This window comes from Tubulanus polymorphus, chromosome 1 (assembly GCF_964204645.1).
Source record: "Tubulanus polymorphus chromosome 1, tnTubPoly1.2, whole genome shotgun sequence".
In the NCBI taxonomy this organism is placed as follows: Eukaryota; Metazoa; Nemertea; class Palaeonemertea; order Tubulaniformes; family Tubulanidae; genus Tubulanus; species Tubulanus polymorphus.
Window position 1 is genome coordinate 20,392,130 of NC_134025.1, and position 15,472 is coordinate 20,407,601.

A 15,472-nucleotide genomic window follows, 5' to 3' on the forward strand; every position below is an offset into this window, starting at 1 on the left:
TGAATTTTGAACTTGTTTCGTATCTCCCTCTTTTAATGTTGCCTCAATAATGGATGACAATGGTTACTTACTTTTCCTGAGAGAATTTAGCAAGAAATATGAATGATTGAAATTATTGATATTCTCAGTTCTTGACATACGCTAATTGTGAGCTATCCAAGGTGAATTTAGAAATATCTAGCCCTGCCAAAAACCTCGGACCAGGCTCGAGGATGGGACAAATGATTGCGTGGGAATTGCAACTGATTCCGGAAGTGACTCACTTCGCTTGGTTTAAGCATTGTTTAGTATCGTGTGAGTGGTTTGCGTGTGAACAAATTTGGCCCGGGCCTGATCCTTGCCGATTTGGCCTGGGTCCAGTCATCTCCATGTGATCGTGGCTTAAGTGGATGCTCTTAATTCAAATTAGTCTTATCTGGATTAATACATTAATGTAGGATATGATGTTTATTAGGTCAAGATGATACACAATATCCGTGTAAGATGAATATATGAGAGAAATCCCACAATAATTCAGCCAAAGATGAAAAGTTCTTGAATAGAAGTGTATATATGATATATATATATATATATATATATATATATATATATATATACACTTCTATTATATTTGCGCAATGTCTCGGCTAAAGACTGTTAGCAAAAATACATAAACATCTCTCTTTATGTATTTTTGCTATTAGCAATTATCAGTACGCCTGATGTATGGCTAATAGTCTTTAACTGAAATGCTGCTCAAAATACCGGCCCGTGTTGGGGGGGGGGGGGGTTCGGGGGTATAGAACGGATCCCCTAAAATTGCTCTTCACAAAAAGTCAGTGTTGAAATTGGGTCAAGATTTTTCGAAATTTGGATATGATTTTCATTGCTTTGATTTTTTTGGAAAATGAAAGGTAATCCATTCTCGAATGATTCTATTCAGGTACCCGGGCACTTAATCTTTAAGATCAGTCCTTTTTTCGATAGTTAAATGTGCCCCTTTTCACTGTGAAAAGTGCCCTTTTCTTGAAATAGAACTGCCCCTCAAAAAAGCTCGGTACGAGCCTGATACTCTTTTACTTAAGAACTTAACATCATTGGCTGAATTATCGCACGATTTCTCTTGTATGATGTTTAATGGTTTTATGATTCGTCAAAAACCAGATAGATTTCATTGGTCCCAAACGATGTGTTTAATGTGGGTTCGATTACGTATGTATCCAGTCTGAAATTAATCAGATCTTCATTTCGATAGAAATGTCATTTTTTCTAATACCCGATAATCATTTTTAACAACATTTTGGTGGTCGAGATATTTTTCACCTGGAACCATAAGATCTACCTTCGAGCCTCGGGGCAGTAATAAAGTCTCATAAAATCAGAAATCTGTGACACCAAGTTTGGTCGAAAAATATAGAATTTAATAACAATCGTATAAAATTGTAAAGCAAATATTCTATCGTAGGGTATACCGGTATATGAGAATGTATGGGTATTAGGAAGATGTGATTTATTAGTATTATATTTACTCGGAATATCGATGGTAGAAAGCAAAAGTAAAATTATCTTTTCATAAAATTGATATCCCAAAAATCAACTCTTATGATAAATCGCATCTTCATAATTCCCATTCATTCTCATAAACATATGGAATACATTAGATGTTCAATGAATGAAAATTTGCGCAGTTTATCAATAACACACATATTTGAGTACTCATCACCAGTAGTCGTACGACGTTAGATATTTATAAATGTTAACACTGATTCATGTCATGGTTAATGTTACTCTATGGATTACATGGTCAATTCATATATACTGGACACTGTGATATATTTCGCGATGCTTCATTATCGTCTCATCTCCAGTGACAATGGCCAACTGTTAACAGCTAATAAACGATGACAGCTGATACTAAACTTTAATCAGTATCTCATTCGCACAGGCACTACTACTACAGATTCTTGACGACAAAGTTCATCTTAGTAATCATCACTGACATTTGGTCACTGCGCATCTTTGAAAGTCATTACTTGGTCAGTTTGTATGGGAATATACTTAGGACCAAGTTTCTACGAATATAGTTGAACTTATAAATGTTAGATCCCAGAATTGTTGAAAGAATTAAAAAGTTTATTCAAAAATACTTGAAATATTTCGGGTAGTTCCTACCACCCTTCTTCCGTCTAAAGTGATATGTAAAAGAACTGTGCATAGGTTATAGGTATCAGATTTTACATTTATTGTTTCATCGCGGATATTGTGATCTTGTTGATTCATAATTGAAATTAATTGTGTATCAGCTTTGAAACAACGCATCTATCTGATAGGGTCGTCTTGACGAAATCCTAATCACATCATTTACGGAGATATCAATGGGTGGTGCCAGGTGTAATCAGCTAGTAAGGATGTTTATAATGGATATTTTGTTTCTGGATTAATCTGTTGCTTTTCTCTGAACTTCGCTGAGCAAAGATATTCTGCAGTAAGCTAGTTAAGGCCCCGAAAAATTTGTATGTAAAACTCCCTCCGCAGCTCATATGCGAGGGTCCATCTTTTGCCCTAAATGTGTATGAACTTAGCGCAGCGCGAAATGTAATGCATACGCAATATCTGCGAATGACTGTATGTAATGATCAGGGGGTTCGATTTAAATGAAGTTTCTGTAAGCAAGCAGCATATCCCCCTTTTGGGCTGATCCTCTTAGGACAGTTTTACAGCCGCCTGAGGGCTCGTAACCACAGGGGAACAATATATTTATACTATCAGCATTTACCAATAGGGAACTCAACAATAATTAACACTCAATAATTTTGTGGGAGCAGGAGCTGAACAGCCACATAGGTACATTCATCGAGGAACCGATTTTTTTCAATGATATCTTTTGCCAAGGTGACAACACAACTGAATGATTTATCCATATTTTGATGACGGCGTTGAGCATCAACTGTTGACATCGAACCAAATTGATGTTGCAGGTGTCAAATTTCCCGTAGCTGATATTTTAGGTATCCTGTACGTGTTCTCGAAGTTTCCTTTTTATGATTTTCATCGGATATTAAATAACAAAGTGCAGCTATATTAAAATCATCCATCTGACTGGCTGGCGAGACATATCAGAATCATTCGGAATCCTCAGAAATGATTGCTGCCTTCATCAATCTTCCAGTGGTGGCATGGTGTACGTACCTCGCAATGAGACAACTTGCAATGAGATGTGTACGACAATAGGACATCTCAATCAAAACTTTCGTTTAGATTCTTAGCCTCCCGCATTAAGAAATTGGCATATCATCTCTTGATGAAATTAAGGGGCGTTCACACGAGAATTTCAGTACAGTTCTAAGATCGATTTTAAGTGTTGCATTTCATTCATCATTCATTCATTTTGAGAAATTATGGATACGTTTCAATTGAACTTGAGAAGGTCGAGTCTGCATTCAATTCTCGAACAGTCGAGTCAGATTGACAAGAAACAAAAGCTAAATGTTTTAGATGTCACCATGGTAATTAGGGATTGGTGGTCACTCCGGCCGAGTATTTCAGCCATTGTGTCTGACGACACGTGACATTTAGGTGACATGTTTCTGATTTATGGGTATTGCGTTGTCTGCCGATTTCTGGTATTTCCGCTGGTGATACAGATACGGGAGTGGAATATTTTCTACCAATCACAGCAAAGTCCACGCTTAAGTGATCCTTTTCAATTTAGAACGGACCAGTTTTAGAATGCGCCATCACTGCGTGTAGTGAATGAAAACCTCGCTCTAATGGCCTGTCAATCACTATGTTTCATCCATCAGGACAGGTCATAACTGCCGATTGGAAAAAGTGTGCGAATGCGATTCCATTCCAGACCATACAGGCCAAACAGGACAGAACGTGCAAATGCGGCTTTAGTGTGTCCCTTTAGGAGGCCATGGTTGTGGCGGGATCGCATATTTTTGTGAGGAAGGTCTAAATTAATGATATAAAGTAAAGCACGTTTATATTTTAAGGACGGTGTGTGTGGCACATGCGTTAGGTATGATTAATTCTCGTTCCGTTACACGAAGGTGATTTGTGGTTCCCAGTAGAACGTTTCTACTTGTAACGCGAAGCACTACGTTTTGTTTATCACTCATACCGCTTGTTTTATGTTTCATATTTTATGTATGATTTTAACGCACATTATTTCCGTATTACCTGTACCTATTCAGTATCAATTTACATGTATGTCGAACGTTTTTGATTTTAGAATTATTCGCCGTTATTGATGTCGACACGGCGCCGCGGAATATCGAGCCATCGACGTGTTCGACTTTTATTGTTTCCAAAAAAAAATTCAGTCACCGGTTTCACTTTGAAACCTCGTGGACAATTACTTTCCAATTTGAAATTCAGCTAGCTATTTGCGATCACAGCTGACAGCGCAAATCAACTAGTGAAACCTAGCATGGCGTGCGTCGTATGTTTCATGCGATTCGGGAGACTTCGTTTTGCATTGATTTCGTTCTCGGCAATGGCTTTCAATTTGTCTCCTCGAAATTAATCCCAGCGCGCGCGCGCGCTCGTGTAGCTCTGAAATGTCGAGCATAATTTCGTAATTTTCGTTGAATTTTCGAGAATTCGTTGCAGCAATTTTATGTTCTTTTTTCCAGGAGCATCTGTTTGACGTGAGCGATCTGCAACAAGAGCCGGTGCTAATCTCGAAATGCGGCCACTTGGAGGTGACGTTCTTGTACGATATGGAAAAGGCGAAGATGAACATCACCGTCGGGCAAGCGCGCGAGATACCGTCGAAAGACCGCGGCGGCGCCAACAGCACGCAGATACGCATGTTGTTGCTGCCGACGAAAAAACAACGCCACAAAACGAAAATCAAGAATGGTGAAAATCCTGATTTTCATGAAACTTTTTCATTCAAGGTGCCAAAAGGTGAGATTACATTCGGTGGACTAGCTATAGCTTTGTTGAGGGACCAGCTTTCTGACCAGGTGGTCTTCTTCAGTTTTAGATTCCCAGATCTAGATATTTTTGTTTATGACACGTAGACACAAATGAATAAATAAATACCAAGAAAAAAAATAATGTAGGTTGCCTTTCATAATCCTGCTATGTGATGTCCATCTCTAAGATAGTGGTATCTTTTATGTTGGTCAGTTTTTATAATCGAGCATGTACTTCAGGCCAAGCTAGTTGTGTAACAAGAAAGTCAAATTATAATCAGTTTGATTTTCTAATAGATTATAGTGTGAAACCATGATTTGGTTGCATGGCACCTGTTTGAACAGAACTGTACAGAATTACCTAGCGTTTTTCTAGTGGGTTGGTTCTAGGTGAGCTTGGTATTTGCTAAGAATGTCCATAATGGAAACCCTCAGGTTCTGACCAAGTGCTCTCTTGAAAATCACAGGTGACAAATTACACCTGACATTGATCTATGACGAAAGTCCACAATACTGTTTTGAGCAGTATAATGATATACACTAGAATTGCATAAAAATGTACCTAAATTTTACAAGCGTATCGTGCCTTCGACGCTCGCCAGAACTCCAGCCACGACTATAAAGTGCTGTTTTCATATGAGGTGAACCCCCTTTCTTCAAGCCTGGATCTGTTCCTGACCCTTTAATCATCGACTCTAAAACAGGTTGAAATGTCTGAATATTTCGATTCAAGAAGTTATGTATGGAAGACTGACTTGTGCATGTGCTAGATCCACACAATTCCTGGGTCCTCAATTATCTAGTTCTCAGAATTCATTTGTTCCGCAAATTTTTCCCACCTAGATACTCAGCACAGTCTCACCATTCTATTCTAAGAGTGTTCTTTTTTTTCTGTCGGAACATGCCTCTGGGTGACCCTCCCTTAGCTTCCACTGTGCTTCTTGTCACTTTATTCACGTAGAAAATGTTTTGTTCTGACAGCAGCTAGTATTACTGGTCGACGTCTATTATGGAAATGTCTCTTCTCATCTGTTCTCTTGTTTTTGCCTACTAATTACTGCGGCACCCCTGAAACTCATACCGCATTTCACCCACGCAACCTTTAGTTTACTAGCTTAGAGAAATCGAAACATATTCAAGATTTCATAATAATGTCATGATATGGTACTTACTAAGTTGTGAATCTCATGTGAACGCGGCTTATATTTCTTCCACTGTATTTCAAACTATTCTGTGCTATGTAATGCTGGTTCAATCACATTTGAATGTGTGGCCAGTTTTTGGTCTTATAGATAAATCTTGGATTAAGGCTGTCTTTGTCTCTGCAATAGCGGTCAGGGGACTTAGTGTCTGGCTCCATCCATCCTTCTGTCCTTCCTTTGATTTATCCAAGGTTATCTGAGCTCTTAAGCGTAATATCTGCAGAACAAATCTTGATATTCTGTTGGGAGATTGTCTCCGAGGAGAGGAAACACCCTCTCGATTTTGGATCGCAACCTCCAACGTCGGGGAGGTAATTCTGCCTGAGGACAAAAGATCATTATCGCTATATCCCCGGAGGAAATGATAGCACAACCATTACGGTATATTTTGTAGATTGGAGAGGACGCCCCAATTTATTTTGGGGTAAAAAACCTCAAAGGTTATTGTCGCCAAGATGCAATACAAGGGGCGGATTTAGGCAGGAAGAAAGGGCACTTTTTAATTGTGGCCGGGTGTCCTGGCGAGTGAGATGCTTGGAAGATTTTGAAAAATTTAGGTACATTTTTATGCATTTTTAGTGCATATTAGATTAAGGTCAGTACAGGGGATTAGAAGCCTTTATCAAGTGGATTTTCAAAAGGGAACCTGGGCAGGGGGCTGTGGTGGGCAAGTTCCTGACTAGTGTGGTACTGTATTGTCTGATTAACCACCATTTGGTCTAAGTAATGTAGTAGTGTGAACGTAAATTAACAATTGAAAAAACACGAATGATAATGATTTTTTGACGCGTTATAAAACGTTACCATTATGAAACCTAAACAATGCTAACCATTCAGCGTCATTTTACAAACGACAGCCGTAAATCGATGTGCAAAACGTCACAGGTTTATGTGTACACAAACAAGCTATCTGGCAAAATATTATTGACATAGATGTAGAATGGCTTCCTGTGATTATATAATGACCTATATTTGAACATCGAAATGTTATATTGCATTGAATATCATTAGAAGACATATTGTAATAGTAAAGGATGTATGATTATATCAGAAGCGACAGGCATAAATAGAAATGATAAGTAAATCGGATTATTCGGTTAAATGGCGGATGTATACACGATGCGGAAGTCTGATATAAAAGTCAGACCCTGACGTGGGCATGCCGGTGAAATGACGAAGCTATCTACGATCTGAGTAGGGCAAGCGTGAATTTCATCAGCGGCTACAAGCGGTCAATATAAAAACGTGTAAACATATAATTTCAATATTCAAACGTTTTAGAAAATATGTTTGATATTAGGAGTATGCAAGTTTCGTGAGATTAGCAATTTATAATAGCATAGCTGTCATATACGGCTCCGTGTCCTCTGATGGCATGTGTATTAGGTGACAATTCAATTCAATTATTTATTGATCCTTATTACATTGAAATTCCGGGATAAAATTCCCAAATTCAATAAATAAAAATTTTAAAATAAATTAATACAACATACATGACACACGGGTAATTCATACAGAACAACATAAGCGAGTTACTTTAAATGACAATGTCTACTTCAACCCACCCAGACTCAAGACTCTAGGATATCGAGTGACAGCCAAACCCGTGGCCCGGGCCGGCTGGCTAGGCCACACGATATGCTCGAAGTCATGATGAAGCAGACATCAGAAGAGCTCTTTCTTCATCCATGGAGGCAATGAAGTTGCAGACCAGCTTAGAGGCATAAGTAAATGAAGTCGGTCGCAAGTTCGCGATCAATTATTGAGAATTTTCAATAAAAGAATTTAAACCACTACTAGAGTCGAAGACCTGTTTCATCTACCCAATCGCCAAATCTCATCATTCCCCAAATTTCTTAAAACTTCGATTTCAAATTTGCAATTCCACATTAGCTTAGCCCAGAAATTCTACATTTTTTCCCCAGGCATCAAATAATTTTCTAAAATTAATTTTCTTGTTCTATTTTTAGATGAAGTATCAAATATGGGAGTCAGATTTAGACTTTACGGTTGTGAACGCATGCGACGAGAACGTATGATCGGGGAAAGCGTGGTCGGCTTCGCATCTTTAAATCTTGACACGGAAACGACTCATAATCTCACGTTAGAACCGCGTAGCAATATCAGCGTAAGTTCAAAACTCAGGGTTCTTTATGGGCACTAAAAAAAGGGGTTGCAAAATACGCACTGCCCTCCGGACAGGTAGAAATCACTGAAACGATACGTGCTGTACTAAAACATTAGGGAGTGAACGTCAAAATAAATCGCTCAATGAAAATGAACTAAACCTTGTCAGTCAGCTGCTAAATGGCTGTCGTTAGTAATGAAAAAGGTTACAAACCTTAGGCATATCAGTAGTCGAACTAGGGCCTCATACCTACATCGGTAATGCTATTTATCAGGTTTTTATTGTACATTGGAAATTGATAAACCTTTTCAGACATTCGACATATATTCCCCAGCCCAAATTTACAGTGCCGAGGCTTAAGAGGCAAACATTTCAATGCCACCGACAATTATCGTATGTACAATAATTTTACTTGTGAACAGTAGAGAGAGTAGAGACAGTTCTTTTGTGAACCACATTTACTTCGGTTAAGTTAAAAATTCTGTGGTATTTAAAAAGATTTCCTATGGTATGGTTCCTATGTTTTGCGTACCAGGGTAGTATAGATTTTGTAGATTGCCGTGTTCGTTCAATATGAAATGGGAGTAAAAGGTTTACGCAGATATGCCTTTAGGTAAAGCTTTAGTTCCTTTGCTACGGACTGATCCCAGATAAAACTGGAATTTACCGTACAGGCATAACCATAATGTCAAAGGCTACATTTGATTTCATACTGAGATTATGCAGAAGATTATCCTTTGATAGAAACCTTTCATGCCGCGGCGTTTCTTGTCTTGAGATCTTTGCTACTGTGGTAACTGCAGTTTTTAAGCTTTATCCCGATAGCTCATAGCAATCTAATGATTGGTGTATTTTGCTGCCTCCAATATTTCACCCTTGATCTTTTTCACTGGCATTTTTTTCAGTACAGAACTGCCGGCAACCAAAAGATTTCTTTATTTTATTTTTCATTTTTGATGGATATTGTTAAAGACTTTTCATTTTTGATGGATATTGTTAAAGACTAAGTCTTTTTATGTCATCACGAGGAGCCAGTTATGCACTCTAGGATAAGACTTTGACCAGTCTAACAATCTTGGTTGTCGAGCCAATCTAACACAAACATAAAGGAATTAGATCACAACAGTTCAGCTTCGACCCAGAGAATATGTCTTGAAATTCATCCATGTCGAATTCAGCATCTTTGTCTGAATACCTGAATATTCATAGATGGTGAAAATCAGTTTGGCGTATAGAAAGGTTTACAGTATTGTTGGTTCGACCAATAGGGGTGGTTCTTGGAATGTGCAAATATCACAGCATTCAAGGATATCAAACCAATTGGTTTTGGAATCGGCTAAGAATGAAATCCAAGCCTATCATCTTATTGCTCTATTTTGGCTCTCGATGTCAAGTTAGTAGTTGAATGAAACACTATAATTTGTGTAAACTTCAAATGAATGAAGTCCGGCAATAGAATTTCATGACATAGTTGACTAACAGCCATCATCAGGTGGAATGACCAGAAACACAGGTAACAAAGCAGCATATCAACTCGGAGGACATCTATCACAAATGTTTTCCTGTTTGGTCTGTTTAAAAAAAACTCTGATATAGATGATTGAAGTACCTTGTATAAATCGATCAAATTAAAACATCTTTTTTAATTGGTCCCAATAGTTATATCACCTGTGACAAAATCCAATAACCGTTGCATTGTGCAGATGAACATTGAAACAATAAGAGCAAAAGCATTGCTTGAGATTTTGAAATAGGATTTTATGAACATTTGATATGGCTGAAGCTGGGACCGTTGGACATGGGAAAGTTAAATCGGTGATTAAATCTTTTTGGCGATTTGTCGATTTTAGCTTTAACCAGACTCATTGTTACTAAAATGAATTGAGGTCGTTTGTGATTTCATATGAGCGAAGTGATAATTCGAGTTAGATGATGGAAATCTGAATGATATTCCATTAAAAGCTTACGGGGACATGATTTTCAATATAAATCATAGTTTCAATATTAATCATAGTTTGACTTGTTTGAGCCTGTTTTTGTTTTTCAATTACACCGGTTGACGTTATGACGCATTAAGCAACTCTTTTCAGGTCTTTCTTGATGAGATCTGTTAGCTTCTCGAAACATTCTAGAATGAGTCACATATTTTCTATGCTTGTTATTTATTGCCTTTCATATTTTTTCTAGCACGGCGATTCAAAAATGGATGTTAGTAGCTTGTCACGTAGCGATAGCGCATCGTCGACACAATCAATGCAACACGGAGGCATGCCGGAATTATTGCTGGGATTGTCGTATAACGGAACCACCGGGCGTTTGAGCGTCGAAGTTATTAAGGGAAGTAACTTCCGTAATATGGCTATGACTAGGGCTCCAGGTATGTCACAAACACAGAACTTCCGAATGTTCCTGATTTTCATTGTTTCGTTACTATTTTCTCCGCGAGAAATACTGATGTGATTTGTTTGATGCGAAGAGGAATGTGATTAGTTTGACCATATTCTTTCATATTTCTATGAAGAAAATTTTGCTACTGATCATATTACTTGCTGAATATTTATGTTGTTTTGTTTTCTTGCGTCAGATACTTATGTGAAGATTACGCTCATGAGCGCTAATGGCCAAGAGATAGCGCGCAGTAAAACTTCAATCCGCCGAGGACAGCCGAATCCGCTTTTCAAAGAAACGTTTATGTTCCAAGTGGCGTTGTTTCAACTTCCCGACGTCACGCTGATGGTATCCGTGTACAATAAACGTAGCATGAAACGAAAGGAAATGATTGGCTGGTTTTCAACAGGTATGTATCCACTGAGTATCAGTTCTGTGCTTGTACTTGTATAGTGTCAGTGTATTAAAGCTCTCAGTTCTATGCGTGTCATTGAGTCATTTGGACTTGGGTTCACAATTCAACCTTTTTCTGCGCTACTTCACTTTTTACCTACCAGGTATTTTCGCAGTTTGTTTTTGAGTTGAGCTATGTGTTATGAGTTAAAATTGAGCTCTAATAGAGTTAGATATGCCTGTGGACAATGGACCCAGTTCTGCAATGCTTTCTCAAATTCCTTGATATCGTTCTTTCAAATTGTTTAGAATATATATGCCAACATTATAGCATTAGCGATGATATCTGACTCATCTTTTCTTTGAATCATTTCTAGGTTTGAATAGCAGCGGAGAGGAAGAATTATCACATTGGAAAGATATGGTTGATAGCAAGGGTGAACAATGCTGTCGCTGGCATGTACTTCTAGAGGCATAAAATGCGCTTTCACGTTGTCTTATTGATGTGAAGCCAAAGAATTAAACAAAGAATTCTCTTCAAAATTGGGTGTCGTTGTGTTAAACATCGCGTTACATCCTGATAGTTATGACCCAAGTGGTCATAAATGTATGTACTGTACTGCTACTAGGGATATACAACGTAGCATGTTCATGAAATGATATACTTACGGTGTTTGGGCAACCTGCTGGCCTAAGGCTGAATGTGCCGCATGAAATACCGTGAAAGCTCAATTGAAAAACCTGCTGGCCAGTTATTTAATGGCTGGTCGAAGTCAACAATGTTCCAATGAAAATTTGACTCTAGCGTGAAAAGTGAACTTGATTCAAATTTGACATATGGCTGTGGAATTGGGTCCTGGTGGATAAATTCTATAGCGGCAATTCGAATGGTAATTGCGCGTTAGTTAACTCGAACCAACTTTTGAGCGACTGACCCTTAAGTTGTTGCATCTCTAGTCAGAAGCATTCAGAGTTAACTCTCTTTGGGCAAACAAATTGTACCGAATAAGTGTAGAAGCCGGATCATGTCACAACATCCTCGTGTGCGCTGGGGACTTGAAACGAAAGCCACAGACCCCTGCTGTAGAATAAACCTCCTCCCGAATCATTAAAACAGTGTGTTATCATCCGATCTTGTGGTTTTGTTCATTTTACACATGCACACACATCGATTGGCTCAGGGCGTTTTGAAGAGAAAATGAACTTGCCCAAAATACCTGTTTGTGCTACAGCAGGGGATTTGCCCCTTGATGTTACCAGGTTTGAATACCTGGGGGTTGGCATATGTAGACAAATATGATCTAGTCAGTAAAAATTAGGTATTACTATTAATGACATTGCTAAACGTCTTAAAATTCTCGATTAGAAAATACACCATCAGATAGAAGGCTTGTGTCTTTGAGAAGAAAGTTATGCAGGCTCATATTCTTTGAATTCTTGAGTATTTGCCGGTAATTCGAAACAGATGAAATATGAATGATTTCACTTTTACCGGTATTGAATTCTTAAATAATCTCTTCTCAAAGATCCATAGTGTTTATGCAGCATTCATTTGTTATCCTTAGAGCAAAGAAATATTGGGTATTTTCTGATGGCCTGTTTTTAGAAAAAATACATCTATCTGACTGATACTACGTCGAATATGCCAGTAAATTTTATTTTTCACACTGCTTAGTACCGGTATCCAATATCAGAAAGTCACATTTTATTGAAATATTAGAACTTGGGTATTTAAGGGGATTTGCCCCTTGATGCTACCAGGTTTGAATACCTGGGGGTTGGCATACGTTGACAAATATGATCTAGTCTGTAAAAGATTATCCATTCTGTGTTAGTAGGTATTACTATTCATGACACTGCCAAACATCTTAAAATTCTCGATTAGAAAATACACCATCAGATAGAAGGTTTGTGTCTTTGAGAAGAAAGTTATGCAGCCTCATATTCTTTGAATTCTTGAGTATTTGCCGGTAATTCGAAACAGATGAAATATGTATGATTTCACTTTTACCGGTATTGAATTCTTAAACAATCTCTTCTCAAAGATCCATAGTGTTTATGCAGCATTCATTTGTTATCCTTATGAAGATATGCGTTAAAGCAAAGAAATATTGGGTATTTGCTGATGGCCTGCTTTTAGAAAAAATACATCTATCTGACTGATACTACATTGAATATGCCAGTACATTTTATTTTTCATACAGCTTAGTACCGGCATCCAATATCAGAAAGTCACATTTTATTGAAATATTCAACTTGGGTAGGGACAAAAAGTGTGGTACTACACGATATTTGAATTAATTTGTAGGTAAGCTTATGCATCTAGATCGACATAGATGAACGTGATATAACATCAAAACATGAACATGTCACGAGCCGACTATTAAGTGGTTAGCCAATTCCTGGATATAAGGTTCAAAAAGCTTCATTTGCAATAAACAGCTATTACTACTACTATTGCTGTGCATTTAATCCTCGTACACGGATGTATATATACTGTGATCAAACATAAATGATGATGATGATAATGAACAAGAAGTCGGTAGTTGCAGCTATTTGCAACTGAATCGAAATATATATGATATTAAAATATATATATATATATATATATATATATATATATATATATATATATATATATATATATATATATATATATATATATATATATATATATATATATATATATATATATATATATATTTAATATTGATTCTATTATTATACTCTGACATTAACTATGATATATTGCTATACCTATACTCACCGCATACACACAGGCACTTATATCGTAGTCATGTATGTGTTTGCAAAACAAATATTCGATACATCATCATCGTCGCTTTTCCAATAACTTTCATGTTGCTCCTATTCAGTAGCAGATCTCCGGTCGGCGACGATCCGTCGCTCTCAAAAGTTTGGCTTATTGTTTGTGTAAAACTCAAGATTACTGGTAATTGGAAGGTCACTCATTATATATACTGCGTATACATGGCGTGTTTTTTCCATTCATTCTTTTTATTCACCTTCTCCAATCATTCTAACTATTGTGTGCGATTAGTTGTCGATTGCAAAAGGTTTTTTCCAACAAAAACACTGCGTAAAGATACGCCACGATCACACAAGCACTTTTGGCTCGTGCTAGATTAGGCCTGAGTCAATTGTTTGCACTGATGCCAAATGGGTCTGTGCCAGGTGGACGTGGGCCAAATTTGCCTGACCAAAACATACCGGTCCTGTGCCGGGCCTAACTATTCCATGCTAACTGGTTCTGGAAGTGATTCACCTTGCTTGCCATAACATCGATTTGATAGTGTTTTAGCTTCAAATGGGTGATTTTCATGAGCGGCCTTTTATTAGGCACGGACCAAATTTGGCGCGTGTCTATTGTGGGCCATTTTTAACCAAGGCATATAGTCTCTGCGTGATTGCAGCTATAGATACCAAATTGCAGCAATTGACAATCAAAGCACCAAACGTGTCCCCAGCTTTTGAGTTGATAGTACCATGTGCTCTGCTCTAATCTATTTCTGCTTTTATTGGTTATCTGAGCAACTGGGCAATGTGTAGGGGTTAGTGATGTATACAAGGCTTATATCGATGTGCTATTATCAGTAATGATATGCAAGTGTTATAAGGTATATATTCGAAGGTTTTTGTTTTGTTTTCACATTAGAAAACTCATGTTTTTTCATTTGATATCAGTTTTGAAGTTATTGGAGCATCCTCCCTTTTGGGGACTTGAACCTGATAGTGACCAGAGCGCAGCTCATGATAGCCTTTTGGGAATCAATGTCTACAGAAGCCATTTAAGAAAAACTAACCTCAACAAATTATTCCCTTTTCATTAGCCATGATAACGCAATACTGGAATGAAATATATCAAGTTTTTTTGGTAGAATATGATCTCATCTTTAAGATCAAACTTTTAGGGATTATTTCTATAGTTTGTATCGCTACAAGGTCATGCAAATGTTATTCCAACCTCTTTATCCATTTGACGTTCTTTACAGAAGGTTTGAATATACTCAAGGTAAATTCTAATTGGGTCCATGTGATGCTGCATTTCGCATGAGTGGTTCAAATCTCTGCAAGAGAGGATGCGTATTTGAGTAATTGAAATCAAAAGAGAATTGTTTCGACTGTAAGAAATTGACTGCTGGCCGGCAATTTACTTTTTAAGCGTCGCTCACTGAAATATTGATCACAATCGTGTTAAGAAATTATTGGAAAAAATATTGGTTTTAACCTACGTAGCGTTTTCATTATGATTGTATTGTATTGAATTAGTATTTAGTTATGTCGTTTTTACAATGGATATATATATATATTATTTTGTTATACAAAAAACGTACAAGTCAAATTCGTTTGTTTATACCTTATGTTGTTTTCTTGGGCTGCGTTTTTTCAAAGTAGTGTTAGCCTATCCCCAGTGACGTTTTAACCGCTTTTAG

General features: G+C 37.5%; 1 protein-coding gene and 1 non-coding gene across 2 annotated transcripts in view; both read left to right on the forward strand.

Moving 5' to 3' along the window:
* Positions 1–13,590, forward strand: part of LOC141914782 (synaptotagmin-14-like) — a 48,661-nt gene extending 35,071 nt beyond the window's left edge. Inside the window, exons 6-10 of the mRNA XM_074806076.1 lie at positions 4,620–4,896; positions 8,080–8,237; positions 10,425–10,614; positions 10,822–11,034; positions 11,396–13,590. Coding sequence (XP_074662177.1) covers positions 4,620–4,896; positions 8,080–8,237; positions 10,425–10,614; positions 10,822–11,034; positions 11,396–11,496 — 939 coding nt within the window. The 3' untranslated portion in view covers positions 11,497–13,590. The remainder of the gene's footprint in view (positions 1–4,619; positions 4,897–8,079; positions 8,238–10,424; positions 10,615–10,821; positions 11,035–11,395) is intronic.
* A 1,344-nt stretch (positions 13,591–14,934) lies between these two features.
* Positions 14,935–15,067, forward strand: LOC141898185 (small nucleolar RNA U3). The gene has a single exon (XR_012618536.1). It is a non-coding gene; the product is annotated as a small nucleolar RNA U3 (small nucleolar RNA).
* The last annotated feature ends 405 nt before the right edge of the window (positions 15,068–15,472 follow it).